Consider the following 19633-nt stretch of genomic DNA (forward strand, 5'->3'; position numbering starts at 1 on the left):
CGGTGGAAAGTTTAACCCCTTCTAAGTATTTATTAAACATGCTTTCAACCTCGGTAGTCATGGAGGTTTTCAATGTGTCCAACGCCACATTTAATTCCTCACGAGAGACCGCGGTTCCCCCATCTCCCGTAGACGAGACCGGATTCACACCGGAGTGCTCCTCCACACCGTCTACGACGTCAACCATACTCTTCGGACGGCAAAGTCCTTAATAAAGAGACGAGGCTCTGATACCAATTGAAAGGATCGATATAGTTGACTAGAGGGGGGGGTGAATAGGCAACTAACAATTTTTAGCTTTTCTTTACCAATTTAAACTTTGCATCAAAGTAGGTTGTCTAGATATGCAACTAGGTGAGCAACCTATATGATGCAACAACAATAAGCATACACGCAAGAAAGAGATAAGGCACAAATAAACTTGCACAAGTAAAGGCACGAGATAACCAAGAGTGGAGCCGGTGAAGACGAGGATGTGTTACCGAAGTTCCTTCCCTTTGAGAGGAAGTACGTCTCCGTTGGAGCGGTGTGGAGGCACAATGCTCCCCAAGAAGCCACTAGGGCCACCGTATTCTCCTCACGCCCTCACACAATGCGAGATGCCGTGATTCCACTGTTGGTGCCCTTGAAGGCGGTGACCGAACCTTTACAAACAAGGTTGGGGCAATCTCCACAACTTAATTGGAGGCTCCCAACGACACCACGAAGCTTCACCACAATGGACTATGGCTCCACGGTGACCTCAACCGTCTAGGGTGCTCAACACCCAAGAGTAACAAGATCCACAAGGGATTAGTGGGGGGATTCAAATATCTCTTGGTGGAAGTGTAGATCGGGGCCTCCTCAACCAATCCCTAGAGAATCAACAAGTTTGATTGGCTAGGGAAGGAGATCGGGCGAAAATGGAGCTTAGAGCAACAATGGAGCTTGGAGGTGGAAGAGGTAGTCAAACTAGAGGAGGAAGACACCCCTTATATAGTGGAAGAACAAATCCAACCGTTATCCACCAACTCAGCCTGCGCAGCGCGGTACTACCGCACCTGAGACGCGGTACTACCGCAGGGGCACGCGGTACTACCGCACCTGAGGCGCGGTACTACCGCAGGGGTACGCGGTACTACCGCAGAGCCCCGCGGTACTACCGCCCACGTAGCAGAGACCAGAACAGCCACACATGCACTAAGGCAGAGGGCGATAGTACTGCTGGCGCGGTACTACCGCTCCCCCTTGCGGTACTACCGCAAGGCAGGGGCTGTCCAGGGATGGGAAGGCACGGATATAAAAAATTACATCCGTGGCTACTTCCGCAGAGTTGGAGTCGATGCAAAAAGCCGACGCGGTAGTACCGTAAGCCAGCCGCGGTACTACCGCGCGAGGTGCGGATGTAAAAAATTACATCTGCCCCTTACAACCGCGTAGTTGCGGAACTAAGTAGGGACCACGGTACTACCGCTTACCAGAAGCGGTACTACCGTGGGGCCTTGCGGTACTACCGCACCAGCGTGCGGTACTACCGCTCTGACGAGCAGTACTACCGCACTTCCTAGTTCGGCAGACAAGAGCTATAATTGCATAGACAAGGAAAACTTAGGATGCTCCAAAGGCAAGAGGAAAGGAGGTGCAAGGGATGATGTGTACATGATGAATCCACCCAACCTTTCCAAAGCGGAACCCCTCTTAATAGTACGGCTTCCCTACGACTCAATACCACCGAAAAGAACCGAAGAGAAACGCCGTCTTCTATAGCCTTTGAGGGGAACCAATCATCTTGTGCCTAGTCAATATATCTGAAATATTTGATGCACATGATTAGTCCGCAAAAGCATTGTCATCAATCACCAAAACCAACTAAGGGATAAAAATGCCCTTACAATTTGAATCAGACGGATTAAGAGGTTGTCGGAAATAACCCGCCTTGGGATAACATGTGTCAGAAGTGTAAGAGACCTCTGCGAACGGGCCTGTAGCCTAGTGGCTGCAGCGACCTTAGTAGCACCCCAGGTCTTGGGTTCGACTCCCGGTAGGAGCGGATTTAAACAGGCCTGGGCAAAAATTTCTGGAATAAAAATGACTGTGGGGCTGTTGCTCTACAGTAAATAGTCAAAAAAAATGAACCGGTGTGTTCGGTAAACCGGAAGAAGTTACTACATGGCCGCTGTGCCGGGTTGTGCGGCGAGCTTCGTGTTGCTGCTTCTTCAAAAGAAAGTTTGGATCCAAGTGAGCTACAGGGTGAGAAAATCTTACTTTCCGGTTTGCTTGTCGGCTTTTCTGTGTGGGTAGAGGTTCTGAGCCGGATGAGAGAATAATTACCTCTGCGTCACTTGCACGGCTGGCTTCTGCGTCGTCCTAATAACAATAACTGTCAATGAGGTGTATGAAAAAGGAGCCAAGTGAATCAAGTTCTACCTCTGACTCCGGGTTATCATTGTCATCATCAATGTTTAACTCGCAGACTCGACGGTTTTCTTCTTGGCAGGCTTCTTGTTGACCTTGGTCTTGGGGCGAGCTGTTTTGGCCGGTTTATCCTGCGGTTTCCTCTTCCAGAATGGATCATCACCCTGTTAAAAGTTGAAAAGATCATAAGGGAGTATTAAAAATATGGATTAAGCAGGAGTTGGGCAATTCTTACAGCTGGTGGTTTATTTGAAGCGCAGAAAGGACTAAGCCCTGTTTTGCTGCACTCGCCCACCGGTATATCCAACATTTTCTTGACGGCTTCAGTAATTTCAGCGTCAGTCAGCTGAATATCAATGTGGCGTTGAGGGTCTTTTCTCTTTTGGATTGAAACCCCGCCAAGTTTAGTATTGGGCCCGTCCACAAATTCTGTACGGCGGTTTAAATAGTAGAAATCTCTGAACAGTTCGACTGTGGGCTCCTCTTGTAGGTAAGCTTCACATAACACTTGAAAATTGCAAATATTGGATACAGAGTTAGGTCCAATAGCTTGAGGGTGAAGTTGGAGGAAATGAAGCACATCACGGAAATTTTTTGATTCGGGAGGGCTGAATTCTTGACTCAGATGGTCAACAAAAACGATCACTTCCCCTTCCTTGGGTTCAGGGGGATTTTTAGGACCAGGGACTCTCCAGTGGATGACTTCCTTTTTGGCTAAAGCGCCAGTAGCAACACACCCGTTCAGCCTTTCTTCTGTAACCCGGGATTGAACCCAGTTACAGGAATAAAAGGACTTGGCCATTTATTCGATAAGCTGGAAGAAGGTTTGTGCCAGTTTAAGATTCATGGTTAATCCGTTAAAGGTTAAAAGGCAGAAAGTGTTGAAGCATCCAAAAGTGTTAAACCGGAGATTGATGTTATCAAGTTGCAGAGATGAGCAATTGGCGGTTTAAGAGGGGACTAATGGTACCTGGCGGGTTATTATTTTCTGAGTTAAACCGCCTACACAGATATTGAAAGTATAGATCTGAAGTTGGAAAATGACTAAGTGATGAAAAACAGTTTTCACAGATTGATATCACAATTTCGGATCTACAGCGTGTCAAAAAATGATGAAGTTTTGCTTGAGATTCGTGAATCTGAAAATTGTGATGAAGAAATTTGTAAAGTGATTCATGATAGCTCCTTGAATGAAAAGCATGATTGCAATGATTTTACTATAAATTCTATTAATGTCAATTGTGCTAATGATATGCAAAACCCCAAGCTTGGGGATGCTTGTTTTGTTGTGTCCACTACTGATTGCAATGATCATGATTGGGGTGATAATGATTCTTATGGTCTTGAAAATTTATTTAGACCTCATGATGAATATGCTTGCGATAATATTAAAAGTGGGTTTGGAAGCATGTCAACTTTAGCTAAAAATGATCCCACTTATTTGGGGAGTGTTCAATCTTATGAAATTTTTGATAAATGTGGGCTTGGAGAGGTCATGACTTTATTTGATGATAATCCCACTATTTTGGAAGAGTGTCAACTTTGCATGCATGTGGGCCATAAAGAGAATATTTTATGTGATAGCTATGTTACTGAATTTGATTATGATCCTACATGTAATTATTGCGAGAGAGGAAAATATGGTTGTAGAAATTTTCATGTTACTAAATTTCCTCTCGTTATGTTGAGATTGCTATTGTTTCTTTCTTCTTTGCATATGCTAGAAATTGCTTGTCTTGATATTTTTTTCCTATAAAATACCTATACATAGGAAGTATGTTAGACTTAAATGTGTTTGTCACATGTTTTATGATGCTCTCTTTGTCTTTCAATAATTATCTTTCTTGTGAGCATCAATAAAATTTATGCCTACCTAGGGGCGTAAACGATAGCGCTTGTTGGGAGGCAACCCAATGAATAAAATTTATTTTTGCTTTTTGCTTTCTATTCTTGAGTGTTTACAGAATTATGCTAATGTTATTATTGTGTTTTCTGTGTTTTAGTTAGTATTTGTGCCAAGTAGAACCGATAGGATCTTCTTGAGTGATAGTTGTTTGATCTTGCTGAAAAGGACAAAAACTTTGCGCTCACAAAAATATTTTAATAAATGACAGAAATGTGCTTTTGCCATGATTCCTTTTGTAGAAGATTAATATACAAATTACACCGGTCGTCCTAATTTGGTAGAATTTTTGGAGTTCCAGAAGTATTCGAACAAATCAGATTGACATGAACAAGTTCAAATCAACCTGGGGCCTAATGTTGGGGATATAACTATTGAGTATAAACCGCCCAGGAGGGGCCGGGTTATGCTCATGATGATTTACCAGTATTGAAGCCCATGAAGACATAGAAGATGGCAACTTACGAAGGAGAATTAATAAGAAGGCCCAAAGCCCAAAAGGCGGGTTAGGGCCCATAGATGTAAAACGCCATAGGTATATGACTTGTATTGTAAGATATGAAAGAGTAGATACCGAGCCGGACACGTTTATGAGTCGGCTGATACGTCTCCAACGTATATATAATGTTTGATTGTTCCATGCTATTATATTATCTGTTTTGGATGTTTAATGGGCTTTACTAAGCACTTTTATATTATTTTTGGGACTAACCTATTAACCGAAGGCCCAGTGCAAATTGCTGTTTTTTGCCTATTTCAGTGTTTCACAGAAAAGGAATATCAAACGGAGTCCAAACGGAATGAAACCTTCGGGAGAGTTATTTTTGGAACAAACGTGATCCAGAGGACTTGGAGTGGACGTCAAGAAAGAATCGAGGAGGCCACGATTCAGGGAGGCGCGCCCCCACCCTCGTGGGCCCCTCGCCGCTCCACCGACCTACTTCTTCCTCCTATATATACCCATATACCCCGAAAACATCCAGGAGCACCACGAAACCCTATTTCGACCGCCGCAACCTTCTATACCCGTGAGATCCCATCTTGGGGCCTTTTCCGGCGCTCCGTCGGAGGGGGAATCGATCACGGAGGGCTTCTACATCAACACCATAGCCTCTCCGATGATGTGTGAGTAGTTTACCTCAGACCTTCGGGTCCATAGTTATTAGCTAGATGGCTTCTTCCCTCTCTTTGGATCTCAATACAAAGTTCTCCTCGATCTTCTTGGAGATCTATTTGATGTAACTCTTTTTGAGGTGTGTTTGTCGAGATCCGATGAATTGTGGTTTTATGATCAAGATTATCTATGAACAATATTTGAATCTCCTCCGAATTCCTTTATGTATGATTGGTTATCTTTGCAAGTCTCTTCGAATTATCAGTTTGGTTTGGCCTACTAGATTGATCTTTCTTGCAATGGGAGATGTGCTTAGCTTTGGGTTCAATCTCTATCAGATCTCACTTTTGCAAGTGGCCTGAAGGGATTGAAAACCCCTTTATCGCGTTGGTTGCAAGGTTCTTATTTGTTTGTGTAGGTACGAGGGACTTGCGTGTGGCCTCCTACTAGATTGATACCTTGGTTCTCAAAAACTGAGGGAAATACTTACGCTACTTTGCTGCATCACCCTTTCCTCTTTAAGGGAAAACCAACGCATGCTCAAGAGGTAGCACCGGCCGGGATTCTGTGAACCGCGGGGCGTCAACCTGTGTATATAAAGGGACGACCCGACGGCGGTTTAGGGACAAGAAACAACAACTCGAGAGCCAGGCAAGCGTATTTGCTCCCTGGTCATCGAAACCCTAGCAATACCACCTCAAACTGGATTAGGCCTTTACCTTCACCGGAAGGGGCCGAACCAGTATAAACTCCTCGTGTCCTTTGTCCCGTTGAACCCCTTTAAGCTAATCTCATTGTGATGGCTCCACGACTAAGTCCTTGCACTAGTACATCTGCCGTGACAACCCCACGACATCTTCGGAAGACTAAACTAGCATATCATCTATTTTTCAAGAAACAGATGCTTCATACTTGTCAGTGAGGATGGTCGGATGGGAAGCAAACAACACTACCAGAAAATGCAGTCATCTTGGATTCCACCAACGAGCCTACAGGAACACCACCGCAGTCTTCTGTCGTGACACAAACCTGTATTGGAATAGAGGACGTCTGCCTTTCGAAGGTCTAGCTACCCTTGCTATGGTATGTTGGAGTACTGTGGAATTGGAATAGTGGAATGAAGATAGACCAATCAAAGTATCAAACCAGCGAACACAGTAACTTCAGCTGGGCGAATGAAGTCCCCGGAGCAGTTGGTTAAATGTGCCAGTGGGCTGGACCATTTTCTTGTTGTGTCGTGACTGGGCCAAGGAGAGTGGCGCGAGTGTCAGCCGACATGGCCCGCATATTAGGAGTGTCTGGTTGGGCCGCGCCATGCCTGGCCTGTTTAGGCCAGGTCGGGCCGTGTCGGCCCATCTTGACAGGTCTACCAGGGATTGATTTAAATTTTTTCAGGCGAAAGGGATTGATTTAGTATTGTTGGGGGGACCACACACCACCCGCTCTCAATGTGTATTTTTATATTTACCATGGGTCCTAATTTTTATTAATCTATTCAATTTTTGTGCATGATTTTAACTAGGTCATACGTCTGGGTGGTAAGAGGTTGGGTGGCGTGGGTCGGGGTTATCGATGGTGGAAGGGTTGGTCTCTTATGATTGAGATTGTTGGCAGCATGTAAATCTATTATGGTCCTTGGATTGGAGCTCTCGGAGTCGATTTTCGCCAATTTCGCGGTGTCCAACATCTGTTTCGCTCATGTCCGCTCATTGACTAGTCTCGCACACCTCGGTCCACCTGTTGTCAATCAAGCCGTGTGTTTCCATCATGCTGCTTCTTTGGGGGCACAAGTCCCTTTTACATATTATATTCTTGGGAAACATAGTTAGGAGCGATTCGGGTTGCACTCGTGAGGCAGGGCCCACTTGTGAGGAGGCGATCGTTCTGTTTGCCACGATGGCCAGCGAGAGGAAGGATGGTCTTCCGTTGGTCCAAACTGGCTTGTCGCGTGTTGCATGTCTAAGATTTTCTATGTGCACTGGGAGGGTTTGGAGTGGTCAGCGGTACAGTTTCTCTAGGGTGTTGGTTATGGCCCAACTTTCTTCTTGTGGTTTGACGAGCGTCGTCAGTGAAGCCGTTCTAGCCGTTTGTGTTGACCTTTCGTCAGCTTTGCCCCTTGTTCCATCGTGGTGCGTGTGCTTTTCCCGCTCATCATTTCCTATGTGGTTGTATAATTAGTCCTCTTTTGTTGATGTGGTCGCTGGTCAGTCTACAAACTGGTTGGGCACTGGCCTTTTTTTTCTATTTGGGGGGGGGTGGCGTTCTTTTTCCTATGGATTAGTGCAACCACTCGTCGATGGTTGTGTGTGTCACTCAATGCAGAGACTAAGGATTTTCCCTCATTTTCAAGAAAAATGCAACCATCCTAAATGGTCGTTTGTGCTTCAACGTAGCCAATTCCTCCCTGTGAAGGTAGTCCTTTATATACGGGCTCGTGTTTTCACACATGGTAATCCCTATGTAGTTTGTATTCATAAATGTGTTGGGGATAATGGAGAATTTGTTGTTGGGACCTAAATGACGTTTCTCAGGACTGACGAATCCATCCATGCAAGAGTGTGTTGTCTTTGGGAGCATCATGACGATATTGGGAAGGGAGATCTCTTATGGGTGCACTTGGCTTTGGTCAATGAGAAGGTGGGTTGGCTTGTGCTCATGTATTTATTGTTACTACCTATGGCCAATTCGTGCATGCATCTTTCTGTATAGAATGCATGATAATTTTATGTGGGCAACTTAGCTCTCTCTTCTCTTTCCTAAATTTATTACTTTGTTTAACGTTTGATGCCAATGGATGTTCGATCTTTCGTTGTGTCTTTTGTCCGGAAAATAGGTCCATGCTTTTGGTGCAGGGTGATGGCGTTCAGGATGTCATTCCAAACAGGTTGTTAGCCAAGACTCGGAAGCTAATCAAAGAGGGGGAACATGTATTGTCTTAAATTTCAGAAGGCGCAAATTGTACTTAGAAATTGATCATGTACTCAAATTGTACATGTCTACCTACCATAGATTTGAATTATAGTTCATGTCATGGACCTCAGTCGGAAAGATAGACCCTGTTCTGAATGGGTTCCATTGTAGAATAGAGACTGAGCTCCCTGAAGTACATAACATACACGTTGACTTACAAGACATGTCTTTTTTCAGAGAATGACATGTCTAGCACTCTTGAAAAAAAATGAACTGCAAAATTGAGAAATGATACCACTACAACATAGGCGACACAACAAGAATGCCTACACATATAATCTACTTACCTAAGAGTGAAAATGGTTAAGATAATTTCAGACTGGAATTGCTTTTGAATATGATTTTATAGGACTTGGTATCCGAACATAATCTGATCCGAATCCGAGTCTGATTGATGAGGTATGGTATTACTAATATATGCCGCAATAGGATAATTCGACCTTCTAAATATGGATACCAATTTATGAGTAAACTTTAAAGTATTAACTAGCAATACATGAATACTACCTTTCTTAGGGCATCTTCAAAGGAGACCCTCAAAGCCCCGGTATATGTCTGGATTGTGGTGTCCGGACCGTTTGTGTCAACTTTTGTCACCCAATGGGGACCCATTGGTCCGCAAAGTGGTCTGGACGTCCATTTTCGGGCAAATCCGAGACAAACGTGGGGGAGCTATACCAGTGTTTGGACATCCACTTTACCAACAAAAAGCCACCACATGGTCCTCCCCTCCTCTCTCTCCTTCCAACCGGACAAATAAGGATTAATTTGTGAAAAACGTTGGATGGCTCTCTCCCACATCATGTCCGTGGGCCATGTTTGGACATAAAAACGGACATTTGTCGTGTCCATTTGCGGATCAACTTTGGAGATGCCCTTATGACACAAGACATATGCTTGTTAGTGATTTATTTGGCTTGTTTTTGTATGTTTTAGTGCTTTATGTGTGCTTAAAGTATATAATATTAATATTTTTCAGTTGTTTATGTATAATTTTAGTTTAAAGCATATATATTCCTTGTCTATGCATGTGGTACACCACCCTTTTTCATCCAAGTTCGTTCCATTAATGTACCATGTCCAAATCCAGTATTCGAATCTACATTCGTCCCACTTCCAAATCCAAAAGTAAATATAAAATATGATTTGGTATGAGCATTATTTGTTCGAGTCTGATCTTATTTGACCTCTATCTATACCATATAGTGAATAACATTGAATATTACCTATTGGATAAAGCCAATTCCACGGTACAGAAGTGGCAAATCCGAGCACTATTGACTGTTGCATATTATTTCACTCCTCGAAATTATATGGAAGTAGTGCCTCGAACAAGTTATGATTGAGTGAGCACAATACATAAACCTCAAAACACAATCACTTCTCTTTTGTTCTAGAATCTTCCATATTTTAATTATTCATCACTTCTCTTATGATTGAGTGATCAGTGCAACCACTCGTCGATGGTTGTGTGTATCACTCAATGCAGAGACCGAGGGTTTTCCCTCATTTTCAAGAAAAAATGCAACCATCCTAAATGGTCGTTTGTGCTTCAACGTAGCCAATTCCTCCCTGTGAAGGTAGTCCTTTATATACAGGCTCGTGTTTTCACACATGGTAATCTCTATGTAGTTTGTATTCATAAATGTGTTGGGGATAATAGAGAATTTGTTGTTGGGACCTAAATGACGTTTCTCAGGACTGACGAATCCATCCGTGCAAGAGTGTGTTGTCTTTGGGAGCATCATGACGATATTGGGAAGGGAGATCTCTTATGGGTGCACTTGGCTTTGGTCAATGAGAAGGTGGGTTGGCTTGTGCTCATGTATTTATTGTTACTACCTATGGCCAATTCGTGCATGCATCCTTCTGTATAGAATGCATGATAATTTTATGTGGGCAACTTAGCTCTCTCTTCTCTTTCCTAAATTTATTACTTTGTTTAACGTTTGATGCCAATGGATGTTCGATCTTTCGTTGTGTCTTTTGTCCGGAAAATAGGTCCATGCTTTTGGTGCAGGGTGATGGCGTTCAGGATGTCATTCCAAAGAGGTTGTTAGCCAAGACTCGGAAGCTAATCAAAGAGGGGGAACATGTATTGTCTTAAATTTCAGAAGGCGCAAATTATACTTAGAAATTGATCATGTACTCAAATTGTACATGTCTACCTACCATAGATTTGAATTATAGTTCATGTCATGGACCTCAGTCGGAAAGATAGACCCTGTTCCGAATGGGTTCCATTGTAGAATAGAGACTGAGCTCCCTGAAGTACATAACATACATGTTGACTTACAAGACATGTCTCTTTTTAGAGAATGGCATGTCTAGCACTCTTGAAAAAAAATGAACTGCAAAATTGAGAAATGATACCACTACAACATAGGCGACACAACAAGAACGCCTACACATATAATCTACTTACCTAAGAGTGAAAATGGTTAAGATAATTTCAGACTGAATTGTTTTTGAATATGATTTTATAGGACTTGGTATCCGAACATAATCTGATCCGAATCCGAGTCTGATTGATGAGGTATGGTATTACTAATATATGCCGCAATAGGATAATTCGACCTTCTAAATATGGATACCAATTTATGAGTAAACTTTAAAGTATTAACTAGCAATACATGAATACTACCTTTCTTAGGGCATCTTCAAAGGAGACCCTCAAAGCCCCGGTATATGTCTGGATTGTGGTGTCCGGACCGTTTGTGTCAACTTTTGTCACCCAATGGGGACCCATTGGTCCGCAAAGTGGTCTGGACGTCCATTTTCGGGCAAATCCGAGACAAACGTGGGGGAGCTATACCAGTGTTTGGACATCCACTTTACCAACAAAAAGCCACCACATGGTCCTCCCCTCCTCTCTCTCCTTCCAACCGGACAAATAAGGATTAATTTGTGAAAAACGTTGGATGGCTCTCTCCCACATCATGTCCGTGGGCCACGTTTGGACATAAAAACGGACATTTGTCGTGTCCATTTGCGGATCAACTTTGGAAATGCCCTTATGACACAAGACATATGCTTGTTAGTGATTTATTTGGCTTATTTTTGTATGTTTTAGTGCTTTATGTGTGCTTAAAGTATATAATATTAATATTTTTCAGTTGTTTATGTATAATTTTAGTTTAAAGCATATATATTCCTTGTCTATGCATGTGGTACACCACCATTTTTCATCCAAGTTCGTTCCATTAATGTACCATGTCCAAATCCAGTATTCGAATCTACATTCGTCCCACTTCCAAATCCAAAAGTAAATATAAAATATGATTGGTATGAGCATTATTTGTTCGAGTCTGATCTTATTTGACCTCTATCTATACCATATAGTGAATAACATTGAATATTACCTATTGGATAAAGCCAATTCCACGGTACAGAAGTGGCAAATCCGAGCACTATTGACTGTTGCATATTATTTCACTCCTCGAAATTATATGGAAGTAGTGCCTCGAACAAGTTATGATTGAGTGAGCACAATACATAAACCTCAATACACAATCACTTCTCTTTTGTTCTAGAATCTTCCATATTTTAATTATTCATCACTTCTCTTATGATTGAGCGATCAGTGCAACCACTCGTCGATGGTTGTGTGTATCACTCAATGCAGAGACCGAGGGTTTTCCCTCATTTTCAAGAAAAAATGCAACCATCCTAAATGGTCATTTGTGCTTCAACGTAGCCAATTCCTCCCTGTGAAGGTAGTCCTTTATATACGGGCTCGTGTTTTCACACATGGGAATCTCTATGTAGTTTGTATTCATAAATGTGTTGGGGATAATGGAGAATTTGTTGTTGGGACCTAAATGACGTTTCTCAGGACTGACGAATCCATCCATGCAAGAGTGTGTTGTCTTTGGGAGCATCATGACGATATTGGGAAGGGAGATCTCTTATGGGTGCACTTGGCTTTGGTCAATGAGAAGGTGGGTTGGCTTGTGCTCATGTATTTATTGTTACTACCTATGGCCAATTCGTGCATGCATCTTTCTGTATAGAATGCATGATAATTTTATGTGGGCAACTTAGCTCTCTCTTCTCTTTCCTAAATTTATTACTTTGTTTAACGTTTGATGCCAATGGATGTTCGATCTTTCGTTGTGTCTTTTGTCCGGAAAATAGGTCCATGCTTTTGGTGCAGGGTGATGGCGTTCAGGATGTCATTCCAAAGAGGTTGTTAGCCAAGACTCGGAAGCTAATCAAAGAGGGGGAACATGTATTGTCTTAAATTTCAGAAGGCGCAAATTGTACTTAGAAATTGATCATGTACTCAAATTGTACATGTCTACCTACCATAGATTTGAATTATAGTTCATGTCATGGACCTCAGTCGGAAAGATAGACCCTGTTCCGAATGGGTTCCATTGTAGAATAGAGACTGAGCTCCCTGAAGTACATAACATACACGTTGACTTACAAGACATGTCTTTTTTTAGAGAATGACATGTCTAGCACTCTTGAAAAAAAATGAACTGCAAAATTGAGAAATGATACCACTACAACATAGGCGACACAACAAGAACGCCTACACATATAATCTACTTACCTAAGAGTGAAAATGTTAAGATAATTTCAGACTTGAATTGTTTTTGAATATGATTTTATAGGACTTGGTATCCGAACATAATCTGATCCGAATCCGAGTCTGATTGATGAGGTATGGTATTACTAATATATGCCGCAATAGGATAATTCGACCTTCTAAATATGGATACCAATTTATGAGTAAACTTTAAAGTATTAACTAGCAATACATGAATACTACCTTTCTTAGGGCATCTTCAAAGGAGACCCTCAAAGCCCCGGTATATGTCTGGATTGTGGTGTCCGGACCGTTTGTGTCAACTTTTGTCACCCAATGGGGACCCATTGGTCCGCAAAGTGGTCTGGACGTCCATTTTCGGGCAAATCCGAGACAAACGTGGGGGAGCTATACCAGTGTTTGGACATCCACTTTACCAACAAAAAGCCACCACATGGTCCTCCCCTCCTCTCTCTCCTTCCAACCGGACAAATAAGGATTAATTTGTGAAAAACGTTGGATGGCTCTCTCCCACATCATGTCCGTGGGCCACGTTTGGACATAAAAACGGACATTTGTCGTGTCCATTTGCGGATCAACTTTGGAGATGCCCTTATGACACAAGACATATGCTTGTTAGTGATTTATTTGGCTTATTTTTGTATGTTTTAGTGCTTTATGTGTGCTTAAAGTATATAATATTAATATTTTTCAGTTGTTTATGTATAATTTTAGTTTAAAGCATATATATTCCTTGTCTATGCATGTGGTACACCACCATTTTTCATCCAAGTTCGTTCCATTAATGTACCATGTCCAAATCCAGTATTCGAATCTACATTCGTCCCACTTCCAAATCCAAAAGTAAATATAAAATATGATTTGGTATGAGCATTATTTGTTCGAGTCTGATCTTATTTGACCTCTATCTATACCATATAGTGAATAACATTGAATATTACCTATTGGATAAAGCCAATTCCACGAAACAGAAGTGGCAAATCCAAGCACTATTGACTGTTGCATATTATTTCACTCCTCGAAATTATATGGAAGTAGTGCTTCGAACAAGTTATGATTGAGTGAGCACAATACATAAACCTCAAAACACAATCACTTCTCTTTTGTTCTAGAATCTTCCATATTTTAATTATTCATCACTTCTCTTATGATTGAGTGATCAGTGCAACCACTCGTCGATGGTTGTGTGTATCACTCAATGCAGAGACCGAGGGTTTTCCCTCATTTTCAAGAAAAAATGCAACCATCCTAAATGGTCGTTTGTGCTTCAACGTAGCCAATTCCTCCCTGTGAAGGTAGTCCTTTATATACGGGCTCGTGTTTTCACACATGGGAATCTCTATGTAGTTTGTATTCATAAATGTGTTGGGGATAATGGAGAATTTGTTGTTGGGACCTAAATGACGTTTCTCAGGACTGACGAATCCATCCGTGCAAGAGTGTGTTGTCTTTGGGAGCATCATGACGATATTGGGAAGGGAGATCTCTTATGGGTGCACTTGGCTTTGGTCAATGAGAAGGTGGGTTGGCTTGTGCTCATGTATTTATTGTTACTACCTATGGCCAATTCGTGCATGCATCTTTCTGTATAGAATGCATGATAATTTTATGTGGGCAACTTAGCTCTCTCTTCTCTTTCCTGAATTTATTACTTTGTTTAACGTTTGATGCCAATGGATGTTCGATCTTTCGTTGTGTCTTTTGTCCGGAAAATAGGTCCATGCTTTTGGTGCAGGGTGATGGCGTTCAGGATGTCATTCAAAACAGGTTGTTAGCCAAGACTCGGAAGCTAATCAAAGAGGGGGAACATGTATTGTCTTAAATTTCAGAAGGCGCAAATTGTACTTAGAAATTGATCATGTACTCAAATTGTACATGTCTACCTACCATAGATTTGAATTATAGTTCATGTCATGGACCTCAGTCGGAAAGATAGACCCTGTTCCGAATGGGTTCCATTGTAGAATAGAGACTGAGCTCCCTGAAGTACATAACATACACGTTGACTTACAAGACATGTCTTTTTTTAGAGAATGGCATGTCTAGCACTCTTGAAAAAAAATGAACTGCAAAATTGAGAAATGATACCACTACAACATAGGCGACACAACAAGAACGCCTACACATATAATCTACTTACCTAAGAGTGAAAATGGTTAAGATAATTTCAGACTGGAATTGTTTTTGAATATGATTTTATAGGACTTGGTATCCGAACATAATCTGATCCGAATCCGAGTCTGATTGATGAGGTATGGTATTACTAACATATGCCGCAATAGGATAATTCGACCTTCTAAATATGGATACCAATTTATGAGTAAACTTTAAAGTATTAACTAGCAATACATGAATACTACCTTTCTTAGGGCATCTTCAAAGGAGACCCTCAAAGCCCCGGTATATGTCTGGATTGTGGTGTCCGGACCGTTTGTGTCAACTTTTGTCACCCAATGGGGACCCATTGGTCCGCAAAGTGGTCTGGACGTCCATTTTCGGGCAAATCCGAGACAAACGTGGGGGAGCTATACCAGTGTTTGGACATCCACTTTACCAACAAAAAGCCACCACATGGTCCTCCCCTCCTCTCTCTCCTTCCAACCGGACAAATAAGGATTAATTTGTGAAAAACGTTGGATGGCTCTCTCCCACATCATGTCCGTGGGCCACGTTTGGACATAAAAACGGACATTTGTCGTGTCCATTTGCGGATCAACTTTGGAGATGCCCTTATGACACAAGACATATGCTTGTTAGTGATTTATTTGGCTTATTTTTGTATGTTTTAGTGCTTTATGTGTGCTTAAAGTATATAATATTAATATTTTTCAGTTGTTTATGTATAATTTTAGTTTAAAGCATATATATTCCTTGTCTATGCATGTGGTACACCACCATTTTTCATCCAAGTTCGTTCCATTAATGTACCATGTCCAAATCCAGTATTCGAATCTACATTCGTCCCACTTCCAAATCCAAAAGTAAATATAAAATTTGATTTGTTATGAGCATTATCTGTTCGAGTCTGATCTTATTTGACCTCTATCTATACCATATAGTGAATAACATTGAATATTACCTATTGGATAAAGCCAATTCCATGGTACAGAAGTGGCAAATCCGAGCACTATTGACCGTTGCATATTATTTCGCTCCTTGAAATTATATGGAAGTAGTGCCTCAAAAAAGTTATGATTGAGTGAGCACAATGCATAAACCTCAAAACACAATCACTTCTCTTTTGTTCTAGAATCTTCCATATTTTAATTATTCAATCTTTTTTCTTCTAAATAATTATCATTGTTTTAATGTGTCATGGCTTATAGTCCCGATAAGCACATATTCAAAACACAATCACTTCTCATTTGTTCTAGAATCTTCCGTATTTTCAATGTCTAATTTTTTCTTCTTCTGAATGAACTAGCATTTCTTTTATTTCTGATGATTTACAATGCACAGTGTGCACAAACTTCACATTATATATGCACTTCTCATTTGTTTTGGACTTTTCCATAATTTAATTTCTTCATATTTTTCTAAAAGATTGCCATTCACTTTTACTTTTGATTTTTTTCAAGGTTGTTACAACACATTCATGAGTTTTATTTGTCTTTAATAATGCAATACTAGCTACTCAAAAGTAAAATACGAGATACCTAAAGACCATTGTATGGGATATATTTGTTTCGTGTACTATTATGCTACCTATGTTCATAAATATAAGATGTTCTAACTTTTTTCGAATCGGATGTATATAGACACGTCTTAAGGTGTTTGCTCACTCACTTCAGTTCATATATGGCCATATTAAAATATTCGAAGCATCTTATATTTGTGAACTAAGGGAGTACTATGCAGTTTTCAAATAGGGACGATTACATTTGAGCCCTTAGTTGTGTCACACCCGTTTGATTTGCCCCTAAATTCAAAAAAAAACTCGTTCCTCCCCAAGCCCGTTTGCTCCACTTATGCTTTTGCCCTTTGACCGACACTTTGAAAACTTCATGACAAATTCATACTAACTCCCAAAACTGCAAATAAGAAATCATTTTTTTTAGAAAAACATCACCTATATGTGCATGCCATTTGCATTCATGACAAAGTGTTCGAAAGTCCCCATCTCAGTTTGAGCTCATATGATCTCAGCATGAATAGTAAAATCCCAAAAAATGATAAAAAATTCATCAAATTCTGAATTTTTTCTATGGCAAACATTGACGATTTTTTTGAGCGCTTGGAAAGTTTCATCATGGAATGGCATACATGACAGTCGTGGCAAAAAAACAAATCAGCACTCCAAAATGCTTTTGTTTTGGAGCATCAATTTAGTTTTTTTGCCACGACTTCCATGAATGTCATTACATGATGAAACTTTAAAATCACTCAAAACATTTATCAATGTTTGACACAAAAAATTTCTTGATTTTTTGAATGTATTATCATCTTTTTTGGATTTTACTGTTCATGATGTGATCATATGAGCTCAAACTGAGATGGGAACTTTCCAACACTTTTTTCATGAATGCATAGGTGATGCTTTTGTAAACATTTTGATATCTTATTTATATTTTTCAGAGTTAGTATGAATCCGTTATGAAGTTTTCAAAATGTCGGTCAAACGGTCAAAGGACAAAAGTATAAGAGGACCAAACGAGCTTGGACAAAAACGAGAGTTTTTGAATTTAAGGGCAAATCAAACGGGTGTGACACAACTAAATGTTACGAGAATTAAACCCACATCTACATTATGCACATATATGACTCTACATAGTTTTGTAAGTTTACTTTTTTTTAATATGGTATATATTGATTATCTAAACTTTTGTGTTCAATAGACGTGTACCTTACAAGTACCGGCGGTAATACAAATCATCTTCACGTGGACCGTCGGATCCCCACGCCAGCATGCACGCGTACATCCGATAACACGATTTCGCAAGACACGTCACAACACAGGCATGGAGAGTCTATATTTCAAAGTGCTCGTACAAGCACGAGTAGCGGTCGAATCGGAGGATCTACCACAGAACAGAACAGAGCACAAATGAAAAGGCCCCAGATAAAGAGGAGCCATAGCACACAGTGTGCAACTCGGCGGGAAGAAGGAAACGCGGACTGGACAATTCGGAGAAGGGAAACAAAGCACAGTCTCTTGCCTAGCCCATCAGGGCGAGGCCGACAAGGCCCGCGGCCCCAACCAGAGAGCCCATCACAGAGCGGGCCTCGACACCGCTGGCCCCGCCGACGCTGTCCGCTGATTTGGACGAGGAAGGCGCAGTTGTCGCCCCGGCAGGGGTCGTGGACGTCGAGGGCGTCTCCGAAGGCGTGGAGGGCGTCTCCGAAGGCGTGGAGGGTGTCGCCGAAGGCGCGTCGGGCGAGGTGGCCGGGGTGGGCGTGGTGGCGGCTGCGGGGGCGACCTTGACGGCGAGCTTCATGCCGCCGGAGCAGTGGCCGCTGACGCCGCAGATGAAGTAGCGCGTGCCGGGCTTGGTGAGCGTGACCTTGGTGTCCTGGTCGCTGAACGACTGGATGGAGTTGGTGGCGGAGCAGGCGCTGTAGTCCGACGACCCCACCTCCGCCACGTTGTGCGACGCGCCGTACTGGAACACTGCAAGCACACAAAGAAACTAATCAGTAAGTACGTACTGGAGGACTACAGTACATGAACCATTTTGTCAAACTGGTAGGGCTGTGCTCTACTTGAGGTCCAATATCAATAAGAGAACCGTTGGTACTAGCAATGATCGTCGTACTGCACCACGTACCGAGCGTGTCACCGACGGTGAAGGTTTTGTCGCTTGCCCAGGTACTGTAGTCCACGCCGCTAGCCCAGCCCGACGAGTCGCCGACGGTGTAGTCCGCGGCGTAGGCCGGGGCGACGGCGGCGAGGAGGACCAAACCTGCAGCTAAAAGTCCACGCCCAGCCATGATATCAAGTTAAGGTCTTGGAGGCTTTGAATTCTTGGAGACTTTGCTGTGCAATGCGAGTACAAGGATGGCAGGTGATGGACCCGCGGTTACTGGCTATATAGGCTCAGCGAAGCGGTGCAGTTAGTATACTGACTAACGCGATTTGGTTTGGTTTGTTCGGGTGCAGTTGGGTTAGTTGTGCTCGTCAACAACTCTACCGTCCCCCGACCCTGATTCCTTGAACAAATCACTAGTGCCAAGCGGGCTACACTGATACCGATGGGGTTTAGTTGATCACACTATCACGTCAAATACGTTAGCGCTAAAGAAAGCAATGTTCATCAGTCGTTACAGCCACTTTTTTGGCTTCAACGCTCATATTGACCAGCTAATTTCATGTTAGAGGTTGGTACAAGTTTAATTAATGCGCGAATATCAGCAACCGCAAATTAGCAGGGTAAATTTTCTTTGCTACTACTTCTTCCGTCTTATAATATAAGATTGTTTTTGGCACTACACTAGCGCTAAAAATGCTTTTATATTATGGAACCGAAGAGGCAGTACCATCATTTTTTATAGAACTGTCTGAACTGAAAAGCATGTGTAATAATTTGATAATAGAACATCAAGGAACGCAAAACAGATGACATAACAAATAGACCGTTTGTACAAATGTGCATAATTTGGAAAGAAAGCTCTTTCAGTAGCCGAAAGAGGTCAAAGAAAGTACAAGGAGAAGACAGCTAGGTGGCAAATGTTGGTTGAACCGTTGAACAAACCAATC

General features: G+C 42.0%; 1 protein-coding gene across 1 annotated transcript; it reads right to left on the reverse strand.

The window, feature by feature from the left end:
- Positions 1 to 17884: 17884 nt before the first annotated feature.
- Positions 17885 to 18958, reverse strand: LOC109770272 (blue copper protein). Its single transcript, XM_020328977.3, has 2 exons — positions 18705 to 18958; positions 17885 to 18547 (listed from the first exon to the last, which is right to left on the reverse strand). The coding sequence occupies exons 1-2, from the start codon at positions 18865 to 18867 to the stop codon at positions 18096 to 18098; spliced, it is 615 nt and encodes a 204-aa protein (XP_020184566.1). The 5' UTR covers positions 18868 to 18958; the 3' UTR covers positions 17885 to 18095.
- Between the last annotated feature and the right edge of the window lie 675 nt (positions 18959 to 19633).

Source organism: Aegilops tauschii, chromosome 6, assembly GCF_002575655.3.
Source record: "Aegilops tauschii subsp. strangulata cultivar AL8/78 chromosome 6, Aet v6.0, whole genome shotgun sequence".
In the NCBI taxonomy this organism is placed as follows: Eukaryota; Viridiplantae; Streptophyta; class Magnoliopsida; order Poales; family Poaceae; genus Aegilops; species Aegilops tauschii.

Coding starts and splice junctions, on each gene's coding strand:
- LOC109770272 (XM_020328977.3), bottom strand. CDS start 18,867: ATGGCTGGGCGTGGACTTTTAGCTGCAGGTTTGGTCCTCCTCGCCGCC. Junction 18,548..18,704: donor CACCGTCGGTGACACGCTCG/GTACGTGGTGCA, acceptor GTGTGCTTGCAG/TGTTCCAGTACGGCGCGTCG.